Below are 23,310 nucleotides of genomic sequence, written 5' to 3' on the forward strand. Positions count from 1 at the left end.
GTAGCTCCCACACTGTCTCTGTGGCAGCAACCAAAACCATTCTGGCTTAATTTATGAGCAGGAACTTCAAATAACTTAAGATGGTCTGACTGTAAATCCATATTGATAGACCACTTTAAGCAGGAAGATTAAGTTGGATCAATACATATTTTCATGGAAAATTGTCACTTCCTATCATGTCAGTTAAGCTCTGTTTCTTTTCAGGATGGAAAAGGACACAGAAGGCTTACACTACTTTAACTTTCATGGTGACTTCTTTAGAACTTCTCAACAGGCCTGATCCCGAAACACATGGAATTCAGCAAACTGCTGCTGTTGCCCCAAAAGGCTTTTGATGAGCACCATATTTACTCAGGAGAATTAATATTGCCAAGTTGCTGTAATCCTCTCCTGAGCAGCAAAGCATTGGAGAAAGAGCCACTACATAAACAAAAGAGACAAATCCTACTGAAGCAAATATGCAAGGACTGATGGGCTCAGTTAAATTATCATGTCCTTCCAAAGAATCTTCACTCTAAATCTGGCTATGACATTTACTTAACATGTTACCTGTCATTTCCCCATTTCTAAAGGAGGAATAGTACTTACTCAAGACTCTCTTAGGGAAAATTAATGTTTTCAGGGCACTTTAAAAATTAAACCAGCTATATATGTTTGCCAAGCTATCCAGCTGGATTGTGGGCACACTGATTGAGAGCATTTTGGTTGCTGTGGACTGTGCATATATTCTCAGTTTCATTTTTGTTTCATTGGTTGCTTAATGAAATATGTGTCCCTACATTACCAAAGTAATCTATGATTTATATATATACATATATATATGTGTGTGTGTGTGTTTGCATAGGAAAAATATGTTACTTTTATTTCAAGCTCAAGAGGTGGCTGCTTACAGGAAAGAGCAGATTCTAGGAATATAAACACTGGAATTTTTTATCATTATTTTAATTTTTTCTCTTTTTATCCTAAGCCTTGCAGAGAGAAGCCAGTTTACAAACTTATCCACTGAAGCCTAAAGGGGCTCCTTCAGTACAGCTGAATATCTCATAAACAGATCATCTTGCTTTGCCTACAGACTGCTGATATTACTGCTGGATGGACATGAGACCAAACTTCCTTCTATTGCATAGCCAACAGATGCCACTCCTGTGCAGAAAGTATTTTCCAGCACTGAAAATCACTCTGGCCATGGAATTCTGTGAGACAGCAAAGCTGCAGCAGTGGTGTGATGTGGCACAGTTGTGCACTTTTGTAACATATATGTAACTTAAAAGAACATAAAGAGGGTCTGATATGACAACAGGACACGCACTCAGCCCACAGTCGTAGCCACAGCTTTCCAGTCCATACAGAAACCACACTGTTTGCCTGCCATCTGCAGCTTTCACACCACTGTGCAAAGGATATTGAGGTAAGCATCAAGAACTGGAAATGCCCTGCTGCAAAGGGAGTTGTACATACATGGCACTACAGCCCTGGAGCGATTCTTCTGGGCGTTCTCCTCCTGCTGTGCCACAGTGCTGTCGTTGGGCTCAGCCTGGTAAGCACACAGAGCTTCCCACTCCTTCTCCAGACGGTTCTTGTTTTTCAGGTGATCTTCCATGTAGGACTGGAATTAAAAGAATAGTGCATTAAGCATTGACTTAGTGAGGCTGAAAGCTAAGCTGAAAGGATGTTTCTCAAAGCATGGGAATCCTGAGCTTTGGGGGGAAAAAAGCTCGGTTTTAAGGTTAATTTATTTACTGAAGAGAGTTAGCTTCAAGCTTATTTGTGCCATAAAAAATGAGAATGATAAAATGCACAAGTGCTAACAGAGAGGAAACGCATGAAACATCCAGTTACCGAGCTTCAGGAGGAAATTATTTCTTTTCTAGTACCTAGAAAACATAAGCCCAAATGTCTCTTTCCGCAGGCAATAGAAAAGAAACAAAGTTCCATTGACAAAAAATTACTACAAACAACAACAACTGTCAAAACAAAGGCTTTTACAACTAAAGTTCAAGTACATATGCATGTCTCAACAGTGACAGAAATGTTGAAAAGAATCAAATAATTGCCAGGTTGAAATGTCATGGCTCAAGCACTGGGTCATCAGAAACTCATCTTGCAGATGAATTGGCACAGAGAGCCTTGAACTGAGGGAGGTGTTGTTAATTAACATTAATGTATGCTGTTAAAGACCATTGCATTCAGCTAACAGTGTTAGGAGAAACATCACCAAAGAAAACTGTCTGTGGCAGGAATGGTGGCCTATCAAAGTATATTGGTTCAGGTCTTAAGCTTTTGCATTTCTCCCAAGGCTAGAGATGCTAGTTAAGCAGTGCATCATGAATTCAGTTCCAAAGGTTTGAGAAAAGTGAACCAAAACCCTTTTCCTTCACCCCATGGACCAGAAAATAATCCAAGTATGTGAGGGGAAGAGAGCAAAAAGGAGGAAGGGTGGGAGAACTCAGGATTCTTCTCCTCCCTTTAACATGAACATTTAGAAAGTGATCACCTGGTACTGTAAGCCTACTTACACAGCCTCATCAGCTTGCAGAGCCTGCCATGTTCTCCTACAACAGGCAAGAGAACCATCTCACATTACACCCCTGTCCATATTTGTAAATTAAACTCCATACTGCCTTTACTAAGTAGGCTGAGATTAACATTCTTAATCAGATTTTAAAAGGTTCAGACTGTTTAGGAGGCAGGCTCAGGGCTGTGGGTGCTTCTGGCCCAAACATCAGTCACAGTTGTTATTGCTGGAGCCTTCACTAATACAGCCCAATCTGTAGCCAACCTTGTCTAGAAAAAGCTTCCATAAAGAACTCACTGTAAAGTATAAAAAGCACTTTAATTACTTAGAAAACCTTTTCTGTAGACAACCTCTGTGATGTCAAATTGCTCTTCCCAAATATGCTTTAAAGAAGAAAGGCTCTCCTCCCCTCTCAACAAGTTTCACAGAAGGTGTAAAAAGCTTGCAGCTTGTCCTCTGCCAAACAGAGCCCTGCAAAGCTGTTGTGCCACTGTGCTTCCCACCTGGCTGGCAGGGCAGGATTCAGCTCCCTCTTGCAGCTTGAACAGTTTTTCGATGACAAAAGAGCCCCTGACACACAGCTTTGTTTGGTGCAGGGCTTGTCAGGCGCCTGTGCCTTTACTCGAGGTTTGTAAATCAAACCCGGGGCTGAAAAACCAATTCAAGAAGCGACGCTTCCAGAAGGGATGTCTTTAAGGACACTGAAAGATATTGCATTGGAAGAAAGGTTTCTAAAGGAGGTAAAAAATAGTGGTGGCCTAGATACAATCAAAACACCCTACTGTGTGATTGCTTCTTTTCTATAATGAAGGAAAAAGCATTGCAGTGGACAGAGCTGCGACCTGACGGATGTGGAGCTGGGAGAGTGGTGTGGCTGCACTGTGTGCCAGGGTGTGGGTCAGGTAACAATTCCCAGCATTAACTTGCAAGTAAACAGGAGGAAAACATCCTCTAATAGTTTGTTTGTCCTTGTCAAAAGGCTGCTGCTACCAGGGAGAGAGGCTAAAGATCCTGGTTTTTTTTCCTAGCAAATCTGTGCCTGGATATGTATACTGAGCATCATTAAAAAAAAAAGAAAAAAGAAAAAAGATAATCCCTCTCAAGCAGAGACTTGCTGGTACATAAGAATTTTTATGAGGCAAAGGGAAAAAATAGCAAAATCTTACAATACCACAGAGCCAAGACTTCTGGCTTTAGAGCAGCTGTTTAGCATGCAGCAGAGAACAGGCAGTCAAGGACCAGCCTGTAGCATCTTCCCATTTTAAACCACAATTTTATAATCTGATTCATTTTGACATACCCATCACCCATGTCCCACAGACTTCAGGGACATTTTATGCAGATATACAGATCTGCCAACACTGAATCTCTCCAAAATACTGGTGGGTCCACAAAGCTCTAGGAAAAGGGCCATGAACATTTGATTCCTAAGTCAGTGCTGTATGTAGTAAGGAGCTTTCTGTTGACTCCAACGTGTCTCTTTGATGATTTCAAGGATTGTATTTTTAAATGAAATTTGATTTCCTTTTTAAATCATCAAATCTGACACAGTTAAGGTAAATTGACAGCTTTTACTGCACATGAACTTTTCAACAACTCACTGCTCTTCAAAAGTTTATACTTTTACCTTCATTTTGCAGGTAATCTTGAATGTAAAGACAAATGAATTTTCAAATGAAAGCACACTGAAAGATTTACTTTAACCAGCCATTTTTTGTGTGGTCTCAATTCCTCCATCACATGGATCAGATTCACAGGGCACTTCCTGACAGACCTTGAAGAGGTGTTTGACTATTTGAATGGACCCATGGAAGGCTCTGCACAATATAAACATCTGCTTTACACACGTTTTTAAAAGCTGCTGAGAAGCAAGCTTGCTTTATAACATTCAGGAAGCAGACAATTCCCTCAGAGTTAAGTAATCTTTCATTTACAGTCCTTCAGAGCCCCTATGCTCATCCCCATTTTGCTAAACAGAAGCTTAGTGATTTTGAAACACTCTCTTGGGAGCTGCTGGATGTACATTAAATTGAGTGGAACTCCTGATATTTTAGAGATTGTATGTCTACTCAAATCCACTCCTTAATTAGGATGTTTTGATGAGACATTCTGCAGTGTTTGCCTGGTACAAAAGAAATTCATTACCAACATGTCAAACACGCACATGATTGTCCTTGTCCCAGAGCAGCAGGTAAAATAAATAGAGGTTGTCACCACTGTTATTGCAATGCTCCTCAAGCCTGCTAAAAAAGCAGAGGTCTAGTCTCACCAATATGTGCACAACAAGGCAAGTCCTGTAATCCCAAGTATATGCTATTATTTAAACAAACACCATCTGCTTGCACAGGTCCTCTGATGCACCTTAAATTCTATTAATTCTAATTTTCCTCCCACAGGGTGTCACCTGCAAGGACAATTGGTAGCCCAGCTCATACCTTCTCTTGTTTACAGAAAGGACAGACTCTTGCTACCAAAGCTGCTACGGGGCTGAGGAGGATGTGCTGACATTGTGTGGACAGAGCGGATGTGCTATAAAATCCATTATTATTGTGTTATAATTACATTACTGTGTTACAGTTACAAGGCAAAAGATGAGCTTTCAACCACAAGATGAAAAGCTGTCCCAGGGATAATCAATCTCTGGCCAAGAGAGATGGTGCCAGTGGCACATATTAGGACAGATGCCATGTGCCTGAACACAGGCACAGACAGCACAGAGTCCTGGCTTGGCTTTGGTAGAACAAGGCTTTGTCAGAGCTTCCTGTGTGCTCAGCTGATGTTGCAATACAGTGTCAAATCACTTTGGTTTTCTTTATTTTTTTCTTCTTTTCTTTTTTCAAGAGAGGTGTCCAATGCATGCTCTATGACTAAATAAGGTTAAAAATATAACCATTAAATTCTAATTGACTGGCCAATCTTTGAATCATAGAATCACAGAGTCATTCAGTCTTGAAAAGTCTTTCAGATCATCGAGTCCAACTGGTAACCCAGCACTGCCAAATCCACCACAAAGCTATGCTCCTTGGTACCACATCAACGTGTCTTTTAAATACCTCCAGAGATGGTGGTGACTCCTCCACTGCCCTAGGCAGCCTGTTTCAGTGCTTGACAGAGTGGTGGTGAAGAGTTTTTCCCTAATATCCAATCTAAACCTCCCCTGGCACAACTTGAAGTGTTTCCTCTTGTCCTATTCCTTGTTACTTGGGTGAAGAGACAAAATACTTTCTTTAGAGGTAGTATGGTTTGCATCTGTCAACATATTTGTTTTAAAAATGCCTATTTTATTAGCTGATGTCCAGTTATCACAATTAGCTTTGACAACATACTTCCAATATGGTACTTGAGTAGACACCCTTTCCATGACTGGGGATGCATCTTTCAGTGAAAAGATGTGCAGCTCTCAAACTGACAGACCTTCACAGGTCTAATCGAATTTCAAATGCCAGCTGAAGACATGGATGTGAAATTATCCTAATCCTTGTGAACAGTGACCACTCAAACCCACACTGCTCACCCACCAGTGCAGGAGCCAGTGCTTGCAAACTGCTGCTGCTTTTTCCAGAGATGCAGAGGGCCAGGCAGTGCTGTGGTGCTTCCCTGGGTTCCTCAGAGGAAATTTGTAGAGGAGACAATTTGTCTTAGCTATTATATAGCAAATTGGGCAGTAAAAGATTATACTTGAAAAAAATTATTTTGTATCTTCTCCAGTTAATTAAGTAGTGGCTTTATTTGTCTTTGTTCCTTGCTAACTCAGGCTGCATCGTTCTGGCCCAGGATGCCCCAGTATTCTTGCTATTCTGTTTGAACTTCTTTGTGCTCTTTAGTACACATGGCACTGACTACGTCTAAGAGGAATTTTCTGCATAAATCCAGTTTGCTCTCAACACCACATATGGTTTTGTCCTTCCTTTTTCTGGCTTAATACCTTATCATTAGTGTCTTCACAGTAAATTTCTCTGTTCCCACTCATATTACTCACAGCGCTACAGAATTCAGAGACAGACGAAGCCTATCTGATTACCTGCTTCCAGGCCTTCAAATAATGTCATTTCTTGCTCTTCACTAGAATCTTTCTAGCATTTGGCTGCTCTGTATCTAAAGCAGAAGCCTAAAGCAAAGTTCATTACTACTACTTCTTGGGACTTTAACAGTTCTGAACCATACATTTTATACCTGGAAATTCACATGTATTTTAAATAAGGAGTACTAGTGCTCATTTGAGATGGTTTTCTCATAGTGATGCCAACAATATTGCTTTTCTATTTCAAACTTATTTGCTACTCATTTTCACCAAGCCATTTATTTCAACCTTAGTCTGCTTGCTCAGAATATTGCTGTTCTCCATAATTTCTGTCTGTATATTTTCCAGTGTCTTCACAGATCATGAATTAACAGATCTATGCAAATTATAGACATCTCTTCTTGTGACTCTTCAAAGATAATTTATTTGTTGCATTTGCTTTCAGGTTCAACATTTTCAAACTTTTGAATTACTCCTCTGTCATCATGTCTGTGCAGAACTTTACGTAGTGATAAAAGTCATTGTCACTTCCATTCACTTCCACATCATTACTTAAAAAGTTAAATATAACCAGATCTAAGAGCAAAATTCTTTACTCTGCCAGACACTCCTATACATAGCTTTCGATCAGTACTTTTTGTGTATCACCCTTTTGCCCCATTTCAATCCATATAATTGTCCTCTAAAAAATTTGCATTAATTTTTCAATTAACTATTCATAAGACAGTGTCAAGACTTTATTAAAATCTGTATGTATTACATGTATTGTTTTCACTTCATCTACTGGTTTTGTAGTTTTACTTAAATAAAAAGCAATCAGGTTCGTTCAGCCAAGATTTGTTCTGTATAAAATTATGCATATTCTTACTCATTTTTGAGCTATTCAATGGAAAGGGTGAAGGAGATTAGCAAACACACAAAAGAAAGACTCCAGCTTTCCCCATCCTCTTAAATGACACCCTTACATTTATTTTCCTTTCATGCCCTTGAAAAATCTCTCTCTAGATAATCAGCAATTCCTTTTCTAATATGTGCTCCACTATTTTCTAGGGTTGGAGTCTGGACTCAGGGAATAGCAACAGAAAGGTTCATTTATCTTCTCTTTTCCTTCTCCCCACTCCTCTTTTATAAAATTATTACATTATCCCTCTATTCTGATGCACCCAAACTTGTCCAGACCTGATCAAATAAAGCTGCCTGAGATCAGTGTCACTATTAGAACTCTGAGCCATATTCAGATCCTGCAGAGCACCACACTGTTTTTTCCACACTTTTTAAGCATTTCTCACTTCCCAGCACCGTTTCATAGTAACACTGCAGTTATTCTGGGGTCTTGTTTGCAGAAGGTCAGTCTTTCTCCCTGAGCTGCCCTGGTGTTCTTGCACAGACAAAAGGCTGGGAGCTCATCTCACGTGTTCCCATGAAGAAACTCTCAGTGGTGCTGAAACGTGGGAGCAGAGCCAAACTATGCTCATGCTTTCCTACCTTTCTTCCTAGAGAATGCACTATCTCAACCAATTTCAGTCTTTCCATCAACTAACATGTTAAGAAAATCCTTTTTCTCCAGTAGTTAGTTGTTCCATGGAAGGCCCACAGTTGTTTCTGATGCTCTAATCCAGCCAACCCCCAATAATGCAGAACCTGTAACTGGTACCAAGACTAACTGCATCCCTAAAGCATCAATCCATAACTGTCAGAAACACCAGCTTTAGTCTAACAGATCGAGTTTTCAATATTAACTGCAGAGAAATGTGACTTTATTGGGCTAGTTATATTGGGCTTATATAGACATGTAAAATGAAAAATTCTGTTGTGGCAGCTCATTGTCAGTATCTCACAGAACTTGTATCTGAAAGAAATCACAGTAAATTACCATCTGGCTATAAAGTCTCATATGCCTTCAATCCTGGGGAGTGTTCTGCATCCATTGCTTTACTGGAACCAGGATTTCATCACCTGATTAGTCAGTCATTTCAGGCTGAAGTCTCCTTTCTCTTTTGTAACTTGTCCTGTGCCACCCTGGATCTCCTGCTTACAGTAACCACAAATGAAAAAATATAAGAAATAAAAACTTGGGAATTTTTATTTTCTCTTTGCAAAACACACTGAGAAATTATTTTTCCTCCTCTGCGTTCACAGTCATACTACTACCATGATGTGTTTTGATCTAATATTTCTCATATTTCTCAGGACCTGATTACACCAGTGAAAAAAATAGTTTTGAAGAATTTCAGTTATGCTCCAGGCTTCACTATGAAACTCTACTTGTAATTTGGCATAAAATACTACTAATATCATACATAATATGGTAGGTGATGAAGGAAAACTAAAAAAAAAAAAAAACAGAGGGAGGCAATTCACTGACAAAGCAACTATTCAGTGTGGTTGAGAATAATATCCCTAGATTGCTCCAAATAGGTTGCATTATTCAGAAATAATTTAACCTCCATGGTGATACCAGCCAACAATAAAAACGACATTCCACAGTTTCAGTTTCATTTTTTTGGATGTAAAGCTTATTGTGAACACCTAGGCATGCACACAGAGAGCAGTTGTGCTTTCAGCATGCCACCTAAAATAATGTTAAATTATTGTCCCTGGTTTGCTAGGGAAGTATCACCTTTGCTCAAGCAGTGTAAGGCATTATCTATCAGACTGGACTGTGTGCAACTTTTGCAAGAAGGACTGCAATTCACAAGTGTATTAGATGGCAACCCATGTTCTGTTTACCTAAATTAATATACCCTTGATGCAGCCTATATCACCATCTCTCCCTCTCCTAATGCTCTGATAATAGAGTTTTGTAACTTGTAAAAGGATTACTCCAATCCAATCAGCAGGTGCTGGGATCAGTGTGTGTCACACAGACACTTGCTAATCCCTTTTCTTACAGCTCCCAGCTGCCAAAGGTGTTCAATGAAATCCCAGTGAAATGGGTGGATACAACCTGGTGGGGACTGACTCAGGTTGTCATCTCTGGAGGGAATCTTGGAAAATACATGTCATGCTAAGCATTGCTTCAATTGGAATGGTGGAGGCAGGTATACTTTTGAAAGGAAATTCAGCTAAGAAGTTAAACATTAAAAAACTGAATGCTTAATTATTAAATATTTACTCTACCTGGCTCTCTAAATATAGCAGAAGATAAAGAAATTCACTCTACAAGGAATCCTTTCCCAAGGAACATCAGCTACTTAATGGTGTCTTCTAGGTCTTAAAATACAGCCACCCTCATCTCCTCCTCCTTACCCTTTTTCTTGAAATCTAAATTATGCCTATGAAGTTTCACCCCTGCAATTACTTTTCTTTAAATAAACCTCAACAAAAAAGAGAAGATGATTGCCATAAAAGGAATATAATTTGCTCCCTTACAATCCCAGTATTTCTATAGCTCCTTCTTGTCCAACTGTCTGAAAGTGCTCACATTACTTCTGCAGCAGAGGCAAGTATCACTGCAAATTTAATTTCCCAGGGTCACAGAACACGCTCCTAAAACAATAATTTTGCAGGAATATTCTTGACACCAGTTTTTTCCTTACCCCACAATCATATTACAGACATGGCTAAAGATCAGGCAACCCTAATGAATCCATATCTGGTAACATTTTTGTAATTATGAGTACACCAAACGTTCTGACTATGATGGAATTAGTATAAGTTTTGGGTTGGGGGTTTTGTTTTGAAATACAGGGTTTAAGTAGCTGATGAGTAGAGTAATTTAATTTATGCACATGTTGAATCCTTTTTATACAAAGACATGCCAAGTTAAATAATATATATAAAAGCTGAATTATCCAGAATCAGTTTCTATAATTTTTGTACTTCCGATAGTAGATTTCACGACAAAAATCTTAAATAACAAATAACCTTCACAAAAAGGAAGAATATTACTTCAAAAAATTAAGGTCTAAACCTCTTAGCCAAATACTGCTATTTCACAGCACGGGATATGTTGTGACATTTCTTAAAACCAAAAATAAACCCAAAACAAGAAAAAGCTCAGCCCAAACCTCCCCATTAAAGACAGCTCTGCAGTACAGGAACTGGCGCCAAGGAGAGTGTCAGCTGAATTCATCAACTGAGACATTTTGGGAAACATTTCTGGTAGCTTTGCTAAAATGTAAAAGCACAAGCTACACAGTTGAATAAAAACTGGCTGGAAAACTGAACCAAAATATACAAATCAAGTCCTTTGACTCTTTGCAATAAATACTGACACCCAACTCCATTCTTACAGGAAATTGCTATTTTCTTCTTACACATTAAATCAATTTTTCAGATGATCCCTTCTCACTTCATTTTTTTACTAATGTTTTGAACACCATACCAAAATCCAAGAAATAGTTGTGATTCATTTTTATGCCTGCTGTATGTGTGAAATGAAAACTTTAAAAATATATTACTACAAACTAATTACCTGGCTGAAAACACAAAACCAAATTCCCTGGCTTCTTCTTCTCCTAGCCCTGCTAACTCAATTAAGCATCTAAATTTGGGTTCCCTGTTGGGTACTATATTTTTAAATTTAAATTTTAATGAATTAAAGTCTGTGTTTCTTTTTCAGAGCACTTACATAGTCATATTCATTTACTATATATATAAAAATTACCAAGAGATAAATAAAGAATTCTGAAATCATCATGTTTAAAAATAATCTCTCTTGAAGCATGGTCAAGCTCTTCAGAGATAATGAGACCAGTAAAACCCAGGCAACCATGACCATATACATCCAAATGATACAGAACATGATGTGATTTATAGATAGTCTGGAAAAATATGACTACATTAGACACTGACCATCTTGAGGACAGAAAGGAAAATATTACTTTTACAGACATAATATCCCTGCTAGAGCAAAGGGATTAGTACTTACTTACTGATACTCAGACTTGTGAATAAAAGTGAAAAGGTGTTTCTCCAGGAACAAATAATGGCTCCTAAAGGAAAACCCCTCTGCTTTTCATTGTGGGTTTGGGGATTTTTTTGGGTGGTGGGGCAAGGTAAGGAATATCAAATTGATAGAGTTTGGACCTAAACACAGACAGAGATTGTAGAAAATTGAGAATATGCAATATGAAGTCCAAGAAGTCATGCAATTCATGCTGCACCCACAGCCCAGAGGCAGACTATGCACGTGAGACAAGTGACCACATGGTCACCTGTGAGAAAAAGCAGGGAAAGAACAAACTGGATAATCAGCATTTTCCTTGGAACACTCCTATAATGGTTAGAGACAGGACACCTCAAACTCCACAAACATCTTCAATGATCAAATCCTTGCACTCAGGACCATTTTGGAACCATGCCCACCACCTAGGAAGTTCCATGTTTGCACACAGCAAGCCACAGAGAAGCAACCCAACCAGTGAACTGCCAGTTCCATGGATGCAGAGCCAACTCAGTGCAAGAGTAAAAACAAAGAGCTTGACTATAAAAGAGCTCAGAAAGCAGGCTGGATCAAATATTGATGTTTTAATGGTTGGACTTGGTATTGGAGGTCTCTTCCAACCTAAATGATTTTATGACTCTATGACAGTAAGCCATGAAGAAAGTCTTTTTTTCACAGAAGCCCCTTCAGGACTCAAAAGAGATGACTGTGGGAGAAGACACATCTGCCCTACTCCTTCCATGTCACACTCACAGCCACGTTGAATCAACACACAGCAGGAGAATAAGCAATGCTGGCTGTGAGAAAGATGCAGCTGGCATCTTCCCAGCTCCCAAACCTAGAGGAGTGTCCCATTTTTCAGGTAACCTTTTATCTCTGCACCATGGGATTTTCAACTGAGGCTGGCCTAGCTCAGTGATTCTCAAATATTTTTCTCATGAAAGCATTCAAAAGGGATTGTGAAGTGATGGTAGAAAAGCTTCAGAAGTGCATAAGCTGAAGACATCCTGCCTGCTCCTGGGACTCTTGGGTTTCCATGGAAGCCAGTAAAGGCTAACACTTTAAAGAAGTTTGAGGAACACTGGTCTAATCCACAGATGAAAATATTTGAAGTGACAGAGGGCAAAATAAGAACATGGAAAAAACAATGTGAAAGAGGACAGAAGAAGAAGCCAAGAACAGACTGTAGAGGTCAACAAAGGAGTGAAATGATGAAAGAAGACACTATACTGCAAAAGAAGAAAGTCAAAAAGAAAAACAAAAACCAGAACACAGCAAAATAAGAAAATGTTGTGGGAAGAAGCAAATTTTGGTCATAGCTGATAACTCTCAACATTTCCTTGCATGCTGTTTCTTTTCCTTGGAACCCTTCCCTTCAAACGCTGAACAAGGAGAATTCATTGAGGAAGTGACAGCAGTAGTTTTGAGTAGACAGTAAGAGTACAGCAGACTGTTAAACAGAATGAAAAAGAAAGAACCAAAAATTTGGTGCATGTGTCCATGTGCATTATTGCTAAGGATTTAGCAGATTTGGCATATATTCTTGAGGAAAACTGTTACCAATTCAGAAGATACTCAAAAAATGCATGGAAGGCACCCTTTTCCATCATGGAGGTTATTTACTACAGACTGCACTTCCTCAGTTTGGTTTTCACAAGCATTTCCAACACATATTTAATATCTTCCCATCAGTTCTCCAAATATGGAATATTTTGCTCTTAGATAATGAGGTGAAAACTAAACTCACAGAACGGAATCTGACAAACCCAAGTCCAGAATTCCTTTATACTTTCATGTCTTAAAAAAGACTAATGAGCAACAAAAAAAAGGGCAAAAATATTCCCCTTCAATACAATCCTTTTCCTGTTAAAGCCAATATGAGTAGTTGTGAGAGCACAGCACTGGGAACTAAGGAATGGGAGTCTGGTTCTGGCTCTGTTTCCAGCCTTAAGGCTGGTTTGCCTTGGTCAAGATGCTTCCCTGTCTGTGCCTGAGTTTCCTGGACTAAAAAGAAAGGATAATGATATTGACCTTTAAAAAGAGCTTTGAACCGACTGATCAAAAGTGGAATATAAGCATTGGCTTTTTATTATTTTGGTTACTGAAGTGAGTTGAAAAGATCCTGGTGACTTTAATCAAAATTTCTTTTATCAGGCCCCAGAATCCCACCTGAAGGACAAAGTTTCTCGAAATTCATTTGTGAGGACACACATATGTAAGTCAAAGGCTGGTGGATATCCTCAGATACCACAGAGTTTTCTTGACTACAACAGAACTTCAAATGACACAAAAGTAGTTTCTGGACTTCTAGAAGAAATAGTGTACTAGGCACCATTAGTATATTTACTACATTAGACACTATCATGATGTTTTCAATCAAACTGGTTGAATGCAAAGAAACCAAAAGGTGAAAGGAGGAATGAAGAAAGCACTTTTCTCAGGCTGGGATTACACACATCCACCTAAACTGCAGCAGGACACCCCTCTTCTGTGAGCCAGCACTGCCCTGGGAATCTTGTGTTCCTGCTTCTGTCTGGTTGCTGTGGTTCATAAACCCAACCCTTCCAGGTCCCTTCCCCAGCAGCAGATACAGCAGGAGATAAATAGCTGCCTCAGAAATACTCCTGCATTTAGAAAAGCCCTGGGTTTGGATTCTGCATGAACTTCATCCTTGGAAAATTCCACCTCTTCAGTCCACCCCAGCCTACCATACTGGCATGGTGACTGTCTCTTACTGTCATGATCTACATGGTTTGTTAGGATTCCTACAGATTAAGAAGAACCCATGATGCCTTTGACTTAACACATAATTATAATACATACAAAACATGATTTTATGATGAAAGTGCTTCTCAGGGTATCATCAATGCACGCTATTTACCAACTGCTACATTTAAGCTAAAACCCCTTTGGTATTGTCTGATGAATGAAGTGAAAGTACACTCCATGACACTTCCTGCTGCAATAGCACTCCATCTGCAGGATGTTCCAAGGAACACTGCAGGACTACAGGCAAAAGGTTATTTCTGTAACCTGCCATTTTTGGGCTGAGCCCAGAGAACTTCCACACGGTCCACACAGAGGTAAAGCTTGGAGTAATCTCATGGCAGAGCAGGCACATGAGGGTTTGTTGTGTTGATGGCACTTCTCTACACAGTCCATCTACTCATGCAAATAATATCTTAAAGCATTTAAATTATCTCTATCTATTCTACTGGTAAAATTTGTCACTGGCAAGGACATGTGACATCTTTTCCATTAGCTTTTTTCTGTAATGTGACACAGGCAAATTAAAAGGGCTCTTTAACACACATCTCCTCCAGTACTGATGTGGCTGAGACCACCACAAATTAAATTTTATAAATTATCACTGCTGTGCTTTTCACCATTTATGTCACTATATATTCACAATTTCCTCATCCCAAGGAGTGAAAATAGCCTTGTCAGCTTCATTTGTATACCCCTGTAAGAGATGAAAATTGCAAATATTGCAAGGAAAAGTTTTAAAATGCTAAAGTTTATCCTCAACACAGAAAAGTTGTATATATTGTATCTCTGCTGCCAAGTATTTATCTGTACTTATATAGGACACCATTGCTGTACATGGTATTTGTACACAAGAATGCATGTGGGTATAAAGCACCCACCACCAAAGAGTCATCTCAAGGCACATGATACTAATAAAATATACAAACCCTGAAAATATACCAGTATTTAAAGGAATAAGAAGGCCTAAATAAACATGAAGTAACACTGTGTCATAAAAATATCCCCAAGATCTAGGCCTGATTCTGCCTGGGCTCCCACCCGCTAATCACTCGTCTGCAGATACAGCCGTGGGTGCAATTTCAGCTCTCAGATTTCTCTGCTGTAGCTTTTTTCCCCTTGTTATCTCAGAAGACATCTTCACTTTGGTGAGATGGATATTGAGCTACCATCCTGCTACACATTCTAGGAATATGCACACAGCAAGCAGCTCGGCATCAGCTCACACATGAACAGCCTTAGCTCCCATAAAATATTCACTCATTTAAAAAATATTTGCACCCTGCTGTCAAACTTAGACAAATTCATACTGAGCCTCAGAAAATAGCTGTTTTAATGGTAAATGATGTTCCAGAAACCTCTTTCACTAAGGCTAAACACTCTCGTCAAAATTATTTTAATAAGAAAGATTAACAATTTCAACATTAGCTGCTAATCCCCTTTCATTTGAAACTGTGCTGATAAAATTCTTTGCTTGTCATTCAAATAGTAAGTAATAATTATAGATTTGGGGCCTCCATCTCTTGCTTCATTAATAGTAAATTGCATGGAAGTCTGAAGCATAAAGTCAGCTTTGATACATCTCAAAATGCAATTTCCATAGCTTTCCTTAGCTATGTACAATTAATTACAGAGTTAATAAGGGGAATATGTTAATGAAAGGGAAATTATTCACTCAGACCACCTGGTCTTATCAAATTTCTTTAATATGTTTCCTTCTTTCTGTGAATTTGCATGACAGCAAGAACACAAATCATGGTGTGCGCTGCTAGTCCTTTACCATTTTTATTTGCAACCAGCTAAAGTCCACTTAAATTAAATACAGAAAGAATGAAAGAAGTAGTCAGTAGTAAATAACTGACTGCACTTTTTTTCTCAAGTTCAGTACCTTTTTAATTTTAAAATAAAACCGCTTAAACAGCTTTATAATTACCAGACTCCCTTCAATGCTGAAGTACAAATAAAATGCATCCACAACAGAGACATTGCTAGTTTTTATTTTCTTTAAAGAAATGTCCTGCATGTGCAGATACTTAATAAAAGATGTACAGAAACTTGCTTCAATTCACTGCACTCTGACAGCTACTAGAGCTTAGTTGCTATGTGCAGTAGGGCTTTTGGATGTTCATGGGAATATTTTAGTTGGTACAAACAGCCCAGTCAGAAGGTGGCAAACCTTCACAGAAATAATTTTAAAAATAACACAGTTGTGATACATAGAGAAATATTTTTTAAAGATGGGTCAAATCCAGAAATCAACTATCTCCAACAAACCTTAATGGATTTACTACTGACCAGACACAGGACAGAAATATTTTAGGACCTGGACAGCAGCCCTCATAGTCATTCTCAAAAGAAAAAGGCCAGAGAATAATTCCTAGAGCAGTGGCAGGTCCTGCTTGGAGGAGGTGATGCTTGTGAGAAGTTTGTCACTCCTCCCTTCTATTCTTAGTTCATTGCAAAGGTCCAAAATACAGCCAGCAACAAGAGGCAACTCATAATTCTCCCTTGCTATGAATAGGGTTTTCTTGGCCAGCTTGGCAACCTAAAGCAGCATTAGCTCATGAGTTTAGGAGAAGAGGATAAGGGAGACATGACAGCATTGAGGGAGAGCTGCCAACTAGAAAAAAAAGTAAGATATTACTCTGGTCTGAAACAAAAGGACAGTTACATAAAGGAGACAAATTCCTCGTAAAATTCTGTCTTTATAAAAGACATACTGGGATAGGGATGTAATATTTGAGGGTAGAATATTTTACCAGGTTTTGACCAAAAAGTAAAACAGTCCTTTTTTTATTGAACAGCAAATACTATGTCATCCACCAGCAAACTTCACAGATAGTTTTAATGTTTATCTCCTTATTTAAAAATGTTTCCACAGCTGCGTCGTGGGTGCATATACAAAATTTGATCATCACAGGAGCATTTTGTCAATGTTCTACACACAAAATTTTCCAAATACCACCCAAATTCTGTTACCTTACTCAGAAAACACTGCCAAATTATGGTCTAATCCCAGAAGGAGTTGCAGAATGCAAAGTATCAGTTTATTTTTTTATTATTTTGCTCTGAGGATGAGCATAACCAGACTTTGTTGCATCAGTGGAGGGACTGAACTGTCTTCATTACAAATAATGTCTTAACCAGACCATGTCCACTAACTTGTGCTGGCATGGCTCACACAAAAAGAAGGAGCTCTCAAAAACACTGTAAGAGTTCTCCTGGGCATCCTAAACTGCAACTGGTACAGCAGTGTAAAAACACAGTGCCAATATTATGTCTCTTCTTTGGAAGTCTCATGAAGCAAGTCCCAGTTTCACCCTGAACTCTTAGATGCTTTGAGAAGCTCTGAAGCTGTGGTCCCATTTACCACACCTCATTTGATCTTAGCATGTCTAGCAACCCATGTGAGTCATTTCTTTACCCCACAGTGAGTCAAAACTCACCACCTTCTCATGTCTGAACTCTGCCACCAGCTCAGAAATACTCTGTAACACATATTATCATCCTGGGTCTCCTGCCTGAGAAGTCTTCCTGAACCAGCCTCTTTCTAACATCCTTCCCCTTCCAAACAGGCATTGCCACTTGCTAGATCCAAAATATGACTAAGTGCTGTATCTGCTACAATGAGTTATCAAGGATTTAACACATGATGTGAGCATGCACAATAGCAAAAATACAGCAGGAGCACTTCATCATTGAGGATTCATTTGGAGCCAAAAGATAAGATCTCCGGGATGAATGTCCATCTCCATGAGACTCTGTGGTTCATGAGAGCTTCTCAGAAACAGCTGAGTATACAGTAACATTCCTTGTCTTCAACCTGAAGCATCAAAACCCAGATCTTTTGCATTAAATTACCATCTCTTGCTACTTGCTACAGCAATGTCTTGCCTTGACATTGCCTGGAGAGCCTCTAGAAATGCAAAAAAGCTGGTTGAAGCAGAAGAAAAGTCCAGATAGCCACCAAGATTTGTTTCAGACAAGAAACAATCCTTTCTTTTTACTTGGTGTACACAATTGCATAACCTAGTTTTGTGTTACGTATTTCTCCCAATGTAACACTTTTAAAATTAGTACTCTAGAATATGAAGAGAAATGTTTTCTTCATCTTTCTACTGAAAGCCTTAGAGCATTATATAAGTTGGCTAAAAGCATTCAACCAAAGCAGCTTAAACAAAGCTGGAACAAACACTTTACACTCAAACGACAGACCAAGATGTAGTCACAGAAATTTGGTGAGTTATTTCTAATCATGAATACATTAGGGGAAAACAACTGGCAGGGAAGAATTTAGGGAAAAAAAGATTTTGAAATCAATTTCATACCATGTTCAAGAGGAACGTTTTTCTCGATTTAATACTGACTCTGCAACTCTCATTATTTCCCAAGGCCCATTCAACAAAATTAATATAGAAAACGAGGGGCAACATATTATGGAACAAATAAAAATGGAAGAATCAAAGGGTAACGTGTTCATGAATATTTTTTCTGAGTTTTATTGATGAAATCTACGTAGTACATACATCCATTTATTAGATTTATGGCTCTATTAGTAGAGCTGTTTCCATATGCCATGACATTTTTTTTTTCACTTTTCTTTGCAGCTTTTCTTTGCTCCTATAGCTCAAGTCCCAGCTTTAAACAAACACAGGCAAATGTTTCAAAATAACGTCAACATTTAGGGAGTGAAAAAAAGATGTAAAATGAAGAGATAAACACTATTTCATCAGCAGATCTTTCAGGAGGCAGCCAGCTCTGCTTGTCCCTAAAAGCATGACAACTCAGGGAGAGATGGGTAAAGATTTTCCCATCCACAGTGTTTATGTCTTTTTGGGATATTGGCTATCTTGTCACTGAGTAACATGATGCACAACAACCCTTTCCCTTGTGACTCCTCCTGTCCAACTGTTCATGATGAAATGGCCTTTAGGGCCAAAGCATTCTTGGGACTTAATTTGGTGAGACTTCTACAACTATTTATACTGGCACAGCTGGAAGATAAGGCTGGATTTAAATCCACTTAGGACATGTATAAGGAGGTTATGCTTTTAGCTAAACTTTGCCACTGACTTGTTTCCCTTCCCATGTGAAGGAGGATTTTTTTCCCTTCATTTTCTCAGTCACAAGTTTTTTTTAAACAGTGTATTTATATTCTCGAGATGCATGAAGAGGTATTAATGCTGGCAGAAGGAAATGGTGGGAAAAGGAAAAAGATATTAGAACCCATTAAATAATCAAACAAATTATTGTGACCAAGACCTCTTTTTTCCATACCTGCACTCCCCACCTTTGTCCCTGGCAACATTAATCACCTCTGCAGCATCTGTGTCCCCAGGCAGTGCACTGCACTCATGCCCTGCATGCTCCTTTGCTCAGGAAATGTTCAGTGTGTATTTGGATTAAGGTCAAGGTGGAAAGTACGCCTGCTTCTAGCACAGTGCTATTCCTCCTTATATGCTGGAGCTTCTCTCTTTATTTAGAGAAGTGCATTTAGATGCCTTTTGCTCCCAGTTTTATTGCAGGTTTAAGAACAAAATCACGGAATTACAGCAAGAGGTACTACAGGATCTAACAAATATGTTTCCTTGTTGAAATGTCTCTTCAGCCACTCAGTTCTACAATCTTCCACATTCAGTTAAAAGAAAATCTATAACTGCTACCCCATAGAGCTCATTTAAAAAAGAATTCACTTTTAAAAATGAGAGTGAGGGGAAATTGCTTAGAAACCACCAAAAAGTTACTATTCAGAGAGTACAGGATACTGATATCAGAAACCTCCAGCTTCAATCTTGGAAACTATTCCCTCCTTGTTACCCTTCCCAGTCCTACAGCAATCCTGCCAGTGATTCAGCACCAAAACTAAAGTAGATGCAAAATTCAGCATCTGGGATTTGCCTGGCTTGACAGCACCAGGTCCCCACCCCATGTCCTCAGCTAAGGTTGTGTCACCTTCTGGGACACAACCTGTCCCAGAACTTTGAGAGCAAGTTCTCCTATGAGGTCATCCTTTACTCCTCTGTGGTGAATGTCCTTCTGGTTTTACAGGCATAAGGCCTAAGACAAGGGGGTTAAGAAGACTTAAACCTCCTAGAGAAAAGGCCCTAGATTTCAGGCTCTAGATCTTCTGATCCCACGGCCTCGTTCAGCCCAGGTAGGAAACTTTCTTCTCCTTCCAAAAAATACAGCACCACAAACTATCACAGACTATTATTACTTCCAATACATAAAGCATTTTCGTACCCTCAGGGAGAAGACTCTTCAGACTTCAGATTAAAAAAAGTACTGAAAAAGACCTTTTGTAAATTCACACTTCCTGAAATTCTAATTTATGTATAATGCCTCAAATTTTGCTCATCTGTCTTTACAATCAAAAAACCTGCAAAACACAGAAATTCACTTATGTTTCTGCACATTCCCTCTTATATGGTATTCAGATAACAACCTCATAATGTTATCCTCAAAAGCATACATTCCCTTCTTGCAGTACTGTTCTTCATTTAAAACCTCATAAAAGATTGTAATATTTTAACCAAAAATGCATAGTAATATATGAAGCAGATGTAGCATCCAATCCACCTTGGTGCTGAACTTGTGCTACAGCACAAATGGAAGAGACTGCTTCATGTAAGCTGCAAACATCAACTGGATTGTGCAGGCACAAAGGAAGCATCTCCAGAGAAATCCACTCTCTGCCTAATTCTCTGGAGACCTTCATAGCCACCCACTCACTTCATCAACTAGCAGGGGAATTTATGGACTCAAGTCCACACCAACACTTCATTAAGAGCCTAAAATACAGGAGCCCAAGTTAGGGAGACTAAATCTCCCCCGATCACTTTTAAACCTCCTCTGGTTTTCTTGCTGGACTGCAAATGGAATTGTTGCCCTTTATTACAACTTCTCTTGTCAGCAGAATTACAGACGTACACACGAGAATAAAGTGGGTGGAAATTTAATTCCAAGTTCCTATTCTTTCCCTTGTTGTGACCTTCTGGAAAATGTTTTCCTGCAAAAGCAGTGGTGACCAAAATGAAGGCACACAAAGTGTGTTGTTGCTCATGCTGAAACCTGCCAGTCAGTGCCACAAACATGACGGCATTAAACACGCTCCTCTAATTACACTTTCCAAAGTGCTTGGATTTTTGAGAAAGACAGAATCAAAATGTGCCATATGCGCCACCCTCCTGTTAGAAATGTGATGAAAAAGACAGTGAAAAGAAAAAAAAACCCTCTGAATGTTGTTATCGCTGTCCTTCTGGGCCTCCTGAGCCCTCCCTGCTTCCTGCTGCCAACAGCTCCAACCACCTCACGGTGCTGTCAGCAGTGCAGAGACATCACCTTAGCTGCACAGGGAATGGCAGAAATGCAGGATTTTTCCCTTTGCAGGCTGGTTTCAGTCTGAGTGAGGAGATTGCCCCAGAGCCACAGGGCTTGGAAGATTCCTGGTTTCTCCACACCTCGAGCAGTATGAACAGTGGGCTAACAACAAAGGGCAAGTTCTGCAAGAAAACAGTACCTGTGGCCAACCCAAGTTCCAACCAACCCTGAGCTGAGGTGACTTAGGTATGACTGCAGGTATGACTGATAGCATTTTCCAGCAAATTAAACAGCTTTATATAAATACTTTTGACCAACACTAACTCTGGATAAGATTGCATAGAGTCATTCAGCAGTCACAGAGTTCTAAGCTATTTTCATTAAAGTTCTATTTTGTTTATAAATAAAAATAAATTATTTCCTGCTGCCACTATATACAGTAATCCACTGTTTTGTTTCCTCTAGGGAGCTGCTGGCACCTATGAGCAATAAGGAGCCTTAGCTCAGCTAACTATTCCTTCACTGCACATTGGGGAGCTCAAAAGCACATTTACAGACCTGTAAGGGCATTTACCCTGCAAAGCAGAGGGTATTTGCCATTCTTGCTAGGCCCCTTGCTAATACTCCTCATTGCTCTTTTAGGCACTGAGATATTTTTCAAAGAAGATATCTACAAAATTTAGAAGTTAAGAGGATTGTGGCAGCATGAAATGAGAAGAACTGAAAAATATTTTGTGTAGAATGGTATAAAAGTTGCAAAGTGTCTCCTCACTCTCCTCCACTTGTATCTGCAAGGCAAAGGGAGGAAGAGTACACCTCTGGCGAGCAGCTTCTATTGCTGAGGTCCAACAAGCCACATCATCCCCAGAAGGAGAGAAATTCAGGTATTACAGAAATGTGCATTTATTTTTCATCAGAACATAAACTGGGTCAGCTCTCTGGTTTCAGCATGACCCACAGTGACACAAAACACCAGCATTTCTCATCAAGTCCAATCATCTGCTCCTGTGCTGTAGCTGAGAGATGCTGATCCTTCCATGTAAACCTAACCCAGCTTTGCCTTTGGTAAATCTTGTATTTATGGTTTAACTACTTCCTTAAGTAAACATCCCACTGCCTGCCTGACCCTCCTATTAGGCTTGCCCTGATAGCAAAGCTAAATGTATCCTCTCAGTGCTAACCCATATTTTCTTCCTAATTGTATCGAGTCCATTAAGAACAATTTTTCCCCACCCTGTATGTCACAGCACACAGGCAGACTCCCCTGAATCACTGATTTTTGTTTGTTCAGGTTAGACTTAACAAATTAACTGTTTTTACTCTCTCTGTGTGGTTTGCACTCTCAAAACACTACAGCATTTCTTTACCCTTCTTTGAACCCTCACCATCTAAGACATAACATCTGCTGCTAGATAGTTAACACATGTATGAGTTCATCCAGGGTTAAACAGGATTGACTGAATTATGGACACTGAACACTGTAACAGTGATCTCGACCAATCTGACTACTTTTTAAAGTCCGTTTATTGCCATATGAACACAATTCTTCCTTGCAATTTTGCAGAAATTTGCAGAGGCAGAATAATAAAGTGGTTCCCATATGCAACTTTCTCTCCTTTAAGCATGATTTTGAGATGGTTTTTTTACGTTTCCCAATAATATCACTGAAAACAATTTTGCTCAATTTGAAGTAGTTGGAACTGTTTGCAAATGTTAAATGCATATTTCTATCAACATGGGAAATTTTGCTCTTATTTCCATACAAATATATTGCCTCAGAATTTGTATTTATTTTGAAGT

At 39.2% G+C, this 23,310-nt stretch overlaps 1 protein-coding gene across 3 annotated transcripts in view; it reads right to left on the reverse strand.

Annotated features, from left to right (window-relative positions):
- The window catches only part of PTPRN2 (protein tyrosine phosphatase receptor type N2), a 634,777-nt gene that overhangs the window by 60,490 nt on the left and 550,977 nt on the right, over positions 1 to 23,310 (reverse strand). For all 3 annotated transcript variants that reach the window (XM_085050284.1, XM_085050285.1, XM_085050286.1), the window contains one exon: positions 1,459 to 1,606. In XM_085050284.1, the coding sequence (XP_084906410.1) occupies positions 1,459 to 1,606 (148 nt within the window). The remainder of the gene's footprint in view (positions 1 to 1,458; positions 1,607 to 23,310) is intronic.

The sequence above is a fragment of the Lichenostomus cassidix genome, chromosome 2 (genome assembly GCF_008360975.1).
Source record: "Lichenostomus cassidix isolate B80296 chromosome 2, HeHo_3.0, whole genome shotgun sequence".
Taxonomy (NCBI): domain Eukaryota; kingdom Metazoa; phylum Chordata; class Aves; order Passeriformes; family Meliphagidae; genus Lichenostomus; species Lichenostomus cassidix.